Here is a 9,712-nt window from a genome sequence, read left to right on the forward strand (position 1 = left end):
TGTAAAAAAGTAATAATTTAATAAAAACACAATGTAAAGTTTTTAATTATATTAAACGAACCAGTCAACAAAAATAATTTGTTAGTTCACAATTATATTTTTCTTTGTAAATTCAGTCTTAAAATAAAATTAATTAACACTTTCAATTCAAAAAACGTAAACTGCACGATTGTTTATGAATCTTTATTCAAAACTGACCCCATTAAATATATGTAAATTTAGTTAATGATTAGATTTTTACTAATTAAAAAAAAAATGTTTACAGTAACTTTAACATGTATAAACTTTATGTAGAAAAAGTTTGTTTAAGTACTAAAATCAATAGTGAATAAAATAAAATAAAATTTATTATTAATAAATTAACTTATTTATCAAAAAAAGTTGTTAAGCATTGAACACTAACATTTATTTTTTACAAATTTATATTGACTAAAAAATGACATTTAGTGTTAGTGTACTTAATAAAAATTTTATTTTACATTTTTATAATACAATTTATAAACTAAAAGCTTTTAATTTAGATTAATTAGTATATATTCCTGTTATAAATAATTTTTTGTACATACTTGTAATTAAAAAAACAAATAAAAATAGTTTAAATGACTTCGAAGTTTGCATGCATTTTGGGTATAGAGTACAGAAAATGTTTAAATTAAAAAATAAACTATATAAATAAAGCAAATCAACTAGTAAAAAGTTTAAATTTTAAAGCCAATTTATGCAGTTTTTTACGTACTAGAATTATGTTAAGTTCTTATAAAAAAATTGTCTAAAAAAAGTTTAAATATTAACTTATAAAAATTAAAGCTTTATCACAATAAACATATAAAAAACATAAATCAAATCAAAGTCCGTACATTTATTGTAAAAATAAAAAGCAGTTTGCTGTTTAAAATCTAGCAAAACTAAAAAAGAATAAAACACTATACAAACAGTAACTATATTTAGAAATTTAAAGTACCTGGAATTATTTTTTAATACGATTACAATCGATTTTAATCTTTCGTCTAGGTTTTTGTATTTACTTTCGTGTAGGTTTTTCTTTTTATGAGGTTCACCCGAGTTAAATCTTTCGATTTGATTGCTTTGACTTTTTTGCTCTTTCATTAATTTAGCAATACATTTAAATACTCCAGGTTTGGCACACTGCATGACAGCTTTAAACCTTCTGTGCCAACCCTCCACACAATTGTTAGTCCGAAAGCAGTACGAAAGCGTTCTTTCATTGACATTCCAAAAGGTAATAGGAAACAATGGTGGTTAAGCATCAACACCATTGCTACCAATATAGGTATTAATAAAACACCTAATGATTGGTATCTCTTCAGTTGGATTGCTTGAATTAGCATGTATAACTTTAGTAAATATGTAGTTAGAAGTAAAGTTGCAATATATAGTTTTAAATAACGCATAAGTTAATGAAAAGTCTTCTTTACAAACAAAGTTTCAAAAGTTATAAGTCGTTTATGACACAATGAAAAGAAAATAAAGCCTTTTCTTATTAGCGCATATCACAAAAACAAACCTTTTTTACGATAAAATAAAATGTTTGCATTTTTTATTGCATTTGATTGTTAAAGCATTTTTAATACTCGTTGATTTAACATTTACAATTTTGGAAAGAAAGCACAAGCGAAACAAGTAAAAGTTTATGAATAAACAGCTTTTTTGGTTAATAAACGAAACTTTCTTTTTCTCTTTTTCGTCTTTATCATGGATCAAAGTAGAAAAAAAAAAGCATATTTCAAAAGATAGGAAAATTGTTGTTATTAGTATTATTTCTTATTAAATATGTAATTGTAACGGTGCTTACTTTTATCTTTTTATTTATTCATAAAAGTTAAGTTTATTGTTGAATTCACCCCTTTAGTAGGTATCAAATATTTTTCAATCATTTAAGTATAAATTTCCTTAACTTTTTTAACCACATTATTACATAAATAAACTGAATAGTTAAACTTTTAGCGTAAAGTACTGACAAAGTTTAAAGTTAGAATATTTCATTTTTACCTTTTTAAAAGAAGTTACGAACCATCTTTCAAAAAGTTTCATCTTATTTTGTTATAAGTTTTCGTTAGAGTTTTTTAGGTCTTAAAATATTTTCTACTTAATTTTTTTATTCTTTAAAAGTTTTAGGCTCAGTTTTTTTAATTTGTATGTTCTAGCTTGACAACTTTTGGTATATATTTTGAATACAACTTTTTCGTATAAATTTATTACGTAGTTAATTTTTGCTTAGTTTTATTTTCTTTTTATCGTTTGTTTTATTTGCTAAAGTTTAAAACTTAAAACTTTGAGAATTAATTTTCTATAGCTCGTAATAGATTGTAGAAGCATGTGATGTACGACTCGATAACCGAAAGATTCATTCGTACACCAGGTCTTAAGACCATATTTTTTACGCTTTTCATTTGTCGTTCAACATACGATATTAATTTTAAAAACATTTTTAAAGATCAAAGTAATAAAAGTAACTGAGTGAAATTTAACTCAAAAGACTTTTACACACCATGTCTATTATGGATGAGCACTTATTTAAATTTTGTCTTAAACAAACTTAAAATTTTATTGTATTGGGCTCTCTTCATTGACAGAATATTAAAATATAATAATAACTAAATAAAAAGCCTTTCGAAAAATATTTAACAGTACTTCTAGTTATTAAATTAATAAATAATAATCTAATATTTTGTTTTAAAAAAAGATTTTTATTTCACTGAAGTTTCTTAATTTTAATTAAAAAAAAATTGTTTTAACAGTTTATTAATCGAACAAAAAGCACTAAAAAGTGAATTAAAAGACTAGTTAAAATTAAAAGAATATATATAGCGGCCTTTAACAACTAATAGTAAACAATAAATTTGTTAAAAGTTAAAATAAACTTTAAAGTGAGTTTTCTTATATTTATTATGCAAAAAGATTCACCAACACACCAAATATAAAGTTTTTATCTAAAGTTCGTCGTCACATTTTCTAGAACGGCATCCACATTGGGTTGCGCTCATGTAAGAAACGGTTTTTACAGAGTTATCAGGACAAGTAAGTTGCACCATTTTTATTTCAGTTTCTTGTGCGTGACAACAACTGCAAGTTCTTGTAAAGTTTCCAGACTCGAAAGAGTACACAGAACTGCTGACACAAGCTCCTTCACAAACTGACATTTCAACTGCTGTTTCGCTAGTGCACTCATCGATTGTTAACATTTCTTCGTAAGTTTTCTTCATTGCACAACTGCTTAGTTTTTCTGTAAAAGATAGATAATAAAGGAAACATTAAATAGTTTTTAGTCGTACTTTTCAACAAACACTGAAATAGAAAACTTTTTTTTATAGCGGAGTTAGTAATGGTGAAATTATAAAAAACAACACATATTTTGATAGATAAAGTTAAACAAACCAGTTTCACAGTATTGACAGCATCCATCTTCAGTTGCTCTAATCTTGTCAACTGGACAATCTTTATCAAGAGGAGCGCACGAAGGTTTTGAGCAAGTTGTGTAAACTTCCCCAGTCTCCTTGTTCATCTCACATTTACAAGAGGTGCACGTGTCGTTCTTGGCTGCCCATGTCTGACCAACCTAAAAAGAAAATAATTAATATACTTTTTTACTTACAACATTGTAGAAATTATTCTTGTGTATCATTACTTACTGTATGCTCAACTCCATCGTAGTGACAAGTAGTCGGTACGCAGTCTCCACAACAAGCGCCAGGTACCGGTACGTATGTGTATCCTGAGCTACATCTTCCACACGAGACCGAAGTGCACTTGGCTTCAAACTCGCCAATGCTATTTGGTTCTAATGGACAAGAACATTCAGTGCAAATATCTTCATTCCAAGTAGTACCTGGCTTGTAAGACTCGTCGTTGTGAACACACATATCAGGTGGTGAGCAAGATCCTAAAAATTATGTTATAATTATTTATAGACTAGTAATTAAACGACCTGATTTTTTGGATTAATTGAGATAAGTTCGAAGGTTTCTTTGAGTTCATGATGACTACTAACATCATTAAACAATTTAAAAACTGTGTAAAACATTTAGCATTAAAAGTTCTACTGGTTATAAAAAAAGAATGTTAACTAACGTTGTTTGCAACCACAACTATCAGTTTCTTCAACAGTAATCCATCCATTTTTACACGTAATTGAAATATCTTGACATTCGTTGCAAACGCATGTTGATTTTTTACAACATGGATTAATTTGTTCATAAACAGTATGCTCGTTTTCTTTGCAAACAGCTTCCTTACCATCATCGCATACGTCACATTCGCATCTTGTTTGTGTACAGCAGGATGAAATTGAAACTTCAACTCTCTTCTCCCAAGACTCGCACTTAAGTTCATTTAATGGACACAAAGAACTGTATATAAGTTATTGAGTTTGATTTAGTTTTTATTTATTACAAATAGAACATTAGTTATGATAAATTACCTGTCACAAGTGCAAACTTGTTCGAAAACACTTGGACAACATGACATCTGTTTTGGATGAGTCCATCTAGTAGATGTAGTAACTAATTTGAGACCCTTTGATACATCACAAGAAGGTGCAACATACAGTGGACATTGAGTTGAATCACATTCACACTGTGTGGTTTCTACGCAGCACTTGCTTTGGTCGATCATTTTCTAAATGTTTAAAGATTTTTGCTATTACTTGAAAGTAAATGAATCAAAACTAAAACGTTTATTAGATTTATACACGAGTAAAAATGAAATTAATAAATATTTACACAGTATATTTTAAAACTAAACTAAATAGTTTTTATAAAAAATCTTTGTTTTTAGACTTTTTAAACATAATCAAAAAAACTAACTCACCTTGAGCTTGTAACCAAATGCACATTCAGTAACTGCGACTGAACATGTAGAACTATCACATACGCATTGGTATTGCACACAACATTGACCTGGGTTTCTAACTTGTAGTTTTTCACCTTCTGAGCAAACTGGTTGCTCAACAGAAGGACACGAAGCTCTATCACATCTTCAGAGAAAAACACCACATCATTAATATTGAACAAATAAAAAAATACAGTCAATTGATTGTTATTTAGATAAACTATTGATACAAATCTAGAAGCATATTGACAAATATAAAAAAATATGTATTACTTACACGCATTCATACTCATTACAGCAACGCCCGTTTTTGATTAATTGAAGCTTGAATCCAGAATCTTCACACGATGGCGCTACTGGACAAGTTTCTGGCTTGCACTCACAGACTTGAGACTTACAACATTCATCTCCTTGTGATTGTACAAGAACTTCACCGCTCTCGCAATTTGGTAACTCGATAACAGGGCATAGTTTGTTATTACATGTACACCTAAACTCAACACAACATTCATCGTGAATTACTGACTGAATTTCTTCTGCAACGCCGCAAATCGGTTTTTCAAACACTGGACATTTGAAATCCTTAAAAAAGTAATTTAGACTGTATTTTAAAATTTATAGTTAACTAAGCGTAAAAAAAAATAATACAAACTTTGCATGTTTCCTGAGGTACGCATTCATTAACTTGACAGCATGTGTTTGTAGCAATAGTTTTTGTTATTTCGTTCGGTCGACAAGTTTTCGGAACATCACAAGCTGCAGTCATTTGCACCTAAATATCAGAAAATAATTTATAAAAACGTAATAAAACCTAAACAATTTGCTTTGTCGGTTAGTTAGGACTGACTTTGCTGCATTGCTATTAAATTTTTAAAGCTTAAGTAAAAACAACAAAACTCACAATATTTCCATCATTTGTACATGTACTTGTTACACAAAGGTTATCACTCTTAGTCCATGATTCTCCAATAAACCTTCCTTTACCAGATTCGTCTACACAAACAGGACAGTTAGATGGTTTTACACAAACTCCGTCGAGTAGAACCTAAGTTTTGTTTAATTAGTTTAAAATTAAGCTAATAAAGTTTTAAGTTTCATAAGGTTGATAAGGTTCTAAAATACTACAATAAAAAGAAACCATGTTATCGTTACAGAAGCATCCGTCAGTCAAATATTGTCGAGTTAAAATTGTCTTGTAGTTTGTACATGTTGGTACATCTTTTTGTGCACATGCTTTGTATGTTGTTCCTACAGGGCATTCAACTGGGCAAAGTTCATCATTTCTCCAATCAACACAAACTTTGTCGCAGGTTGTACAAGTATTAGCCAATGATGACAGAGCGTGGCAAGGAGTAGCTCCTAAAATTTAAAAAAAAATATTAACCTTTTGTTAAAAATGCTGTAGTTCAATAGAATTTAAACGAACCGTTGCTCAAGTATGATGCACAAGAACCTAAGTACATAAGTTTATCAACCGAGCACGATGCGAACTGGTTGGCCATAAATTCTCCACATAATTGAATATCACCTATTGTAGCTTCCTTTAATGGCATGAATGAACGAGGAGCTCCAGAAATTAAGTTAAAGCTATCTATAGTTGCATCAGTGATAGAACCAATCTATAATAGTTTTTTTTCTTTGTAATTTTTAAGTTGCTACATGTTAAATGACAAAACTTACTTCTACTTCAGTTCCGAAGCAGGTTTCCGATGAACATGCTCCACACAAACCGGTAACTTGGTTTTGGTAGGTGTGTGGCACTGATACAGACCAGCTGTGACCGTTTTCAGACATTGAAACTGTCACGCCGCTTGTACTTGACTTCACTGAAGTTTTAGATCTACTACTTTCTACGATGAAGTTGAATTTTCTTATTAACCCTTCCAATTCTAGTTCATGGTTTTCTCCATCAATTTCAATCTAGAAAATTTTAAATAAATTTGTAAAATAATAAAAACTAGTAGAAGCTTATAAACTTCACAAACTTTTCCGTTGTTAAAAAGCCTTAAAACGTGGTTTCCAACTTGATCATGGATAGTAATGCTTGTCAAACATACGGCTGAGTCACACTCAGCTCGTTCTACTGTAACAGCAAAGTCATTTGTTTCTACATCACTAACAAGTGTAAAAGTACCTACACGCGACGAAGATACTAGCTTGTGGTCGAACATAGTCCAGTAGGTTGAAAGACCCTTGCATACACCTTCAAATAAAGTAAAAACTTGTTATCAGCTTTTTAAATTTTAAGATTTAAACTACTTACAGCTACAAGTGTATAATGGGCAACAGCCATTTTCAGTGGTAATCAGTACGGGTTCAGAGTTATCTTTACACTTTGGCTTATGCAAAACTGGACAAATCTTTTTCTGACAGATCGGGTTTCCGTTCTTATCACAAACACATTCTGAGCAGTGGTCGTTTGAATCAGCAAAAACATCACCAGCGTGATAAACTACACCATTTTTGTCAAGGCATTGAACTTGTTCACATCTGAATAATTTAGTAAAAAATAGTAAAAACGTTAATTTAACATAAAATAGAGTAAGTGTACATATATTATGAAAATATATTAATGTATATATACATATATATATAGAAATAACATACACAAAATAAACTTTTGCTTGGTACAGCTGTTTCTGCGTTTAATACGCGTCCTCAGCCAAGTTTTATTCAATGAAAAAATATATACATATATATATATATATATATATATATATATATATATATATGTATATAGATATCAATGTAATGTAATAGTTATGTTGAAATAGCAGTAAGTTATAATTTAAGTAGACTTATTTAAGAAATACTAGTCTTAGTATGGTATATTTTATTAAAAAGTTCAAAAAAACATCGGTTGGTACTAGATTTTGTCAAAAATGGTTACCTGTAAGTTGGACAGCAATCGAACTCTTCTTCTATAAGAACTTTACGTTCTCCATCTTTACAGTAAGTAGATGGACATCTTTCCTGAGCACAAAGACACCTATATTCTGGACAACAAGCTCCATCAACATTTATAGCGACCATTTCGTAGTTTTCACCGCAAACTGGTTTTGTACTATTGCTACACATGCTGTGGTCACATACGCATTCGTACGTAGGACAACAACCTGTCACCTTCTGAACAAGTTCATATCCATGTGCACATTGTGGTGTATCATTTTGTGGACAATCTATAGCAGAACATTGAGTTCCACTTTCTAAGCAAGTGCACTCCTCACAATTCTCGTTCCAGACTTCTCCGATCTAGTTTAGTAAAATTTACTTAACGAACTCATTGAAATAAAAAAGAAATGTTTAAAGAATCTAGTTTAAGTCTTAAAAAATTTGTAATTGTGCTAAAAAAAAATTACAATTTTTTTTTTAATTAATGTATTATAAAGAAAATAAACTTTTTTAGTTTTTTTAATTGCATCATAGCATTACAATTTTAACTACAATAAAGAGTATTAGTGCTAAACTTTAGAAGTATAATGTTTTTACTATAAGGAAACAAAATTTTATTAGAGTAAAAATAAGTCAAATTAAATAACTATATTTAAATTGTCGTTTTTATAATGAGATATAGTTATTAAAAAAAAAGTACTACGGGTTTTTATTTAGAGAAAAAAGAAACATAATTATTTTTACTTTTAAAAAACAAATAAATTGTCATTACTAGAATTAAAAAGTATAAAGTGCTTTATATACTTTGTCCAACATTTAAAACTGGATAAAAGAAATTAAAAACTAACAGTTTTTGTTCCACTCTCACAAGTTTTATCAGAAGGAACACAAGATGGACAACAATCGCCAGACAAAATAGTCTGTGAATAACCTTGAGGACATGTAACGGTATCACAAATTTCTTGAGTACATTTCGAAATACCACCAATACAAATACAATTTGTACATCCTCTGTTTTCTTTCCAAACTGAGCCACTCTAATTTTGAAAATTTTGAATTTAAAAAATTAACTTTATAGTATTGAATTGTAAAAATTAAGTCAGAAGAGTGACCATAAAAAAAAACTAACAGTATAATAATTATGTTCAGTAGTACATGGACAGTCTTCGCTTGAAACACAGTTTCTTCCGTCCCAAACTTGGCTACTAGGGCATGGGAGAGAATCTTTAATATTTATACCTGGGCATGTTTGTAAAGTGTTGTTACTAGACAAAAGTGAAGAAGATTCAATCTTTTTATCCGCAGAAATAAATGTGTATGCATTGTTATTTGACAATTGCGACACTTTTCCATTTTCGACAAGAACCGGTGTATATCCTGCGGCATATCCGCCAGCAAATGGTTTGTCACCGGCCATTGGTTTGCCTCCTACAGCCAATCGTGCTGAGTCAAAGTCTCCGAGGTCTTTGTGATCGTCAGCGAACACAATACCGTCGTGATCTCCGTAGTAAGAACCGTCTCCCTTGAATGCTGCTGGCATGAAACCTCCGTCGGTAACAATTGAGCTGTCACCGTAGACTTCGTCATCTGCAGCTGGCACTCCTTGGATCACAATGGCTTGTTGAGCTGGAGCTGAATCTCCCTTGAACGGCTTGCCGCTGTCGGCAGCAACCGGTGAGTATCCTGCGCCGTATCCGCCAGCAAATGGTCTGTCACCGGCCATTGGTTTGCCTCCTACAGCCAATCGTGCTGAGTCAAAGTCTCCGAGGTCTTTGTGATCGTCAGCGAACACAATACCGTCGTGATCTCCGTAGTAAGAACCGTCTCCCTTGAATGCTGCTGGCATGAAACCTCCGTCGGTAACAATTGAGCTGTCACCGTAGACTTCGTCATCTGCAGCTGGCACTCCTTGGATCACAATGGCTTGTTGAGCTGGTGCTGAATCTCCCTTGAACGGCTTGCCGCTGTCGGC

The 9,712-nt window shown here is 30.9% G+C and overlaps 1 protein-coding gene across 2 annotated transcripts; it reads right to left on the minus strand.

Moving 5' to 3' along the window:
- Positions 1-2,747: 2,747 nt before the first annotated feature.
- LOC145832021 (von Willebrand factor-like) lies at positions 2,748-9,500 on the minus strand. 2 transcript variants are annotated; one of them, XM_082939388.1, is made up of 17 exons: positions 8,870-9,500; positions 8,589-8,777; positions 7,739-8,100; positions 7,112-7,338; positions 6,834-7,051; positions 6,529-6,768; positions 6,275-6,467; positions 5,987-6,207; positions 5,750-5,893; positions 5,501-5,620; positions 5,126-5,430; positions 4,828-4,993; positions 4,439-4,635; positions 4,090-4,367; positions 3,651-3,901; positions 3,397-3,577; positions 2,748-3,244 (listed from the first exon to the last, which is right to left on the minus strand). In XM_082939388.1, the coding sequence occupies exons 1-17, from the start codon at positions 9,461-9,463 to the stop codon at positions 2,952-2,954; spliced, it is 4,179 nt and encodes a 1,392-aa protein (XP_082795514.1). In that variant the 5' UTR covers positions 9,464-9,500; the 3' UTR covers positions 2,748-2,951. The 2 variants fall into 2 exon arrangements, with proteins under 2 accessions (XP_082795514.1, XP_082795515.1); XM_082939389.1 differs by having other exon boundaries at positions 2,748-3,231; positions 3,393-3,577.
- Positions 9,501-9,712: the final 212 nt, after the last annotated feature.

This window comes from Thalia democratica, chromosome 3, assembly GCF_965202585.1.
Source record: "Thalia democratica chromosome 3, ktThaDemo2.hap1.1, whole genome shotgun sequence".
Lineage (NCBI taxonomy): Eukaryota > Metazoa > Chordata > Thaliacea > Salpida > Salpidae > Thalia > Thalia democratica.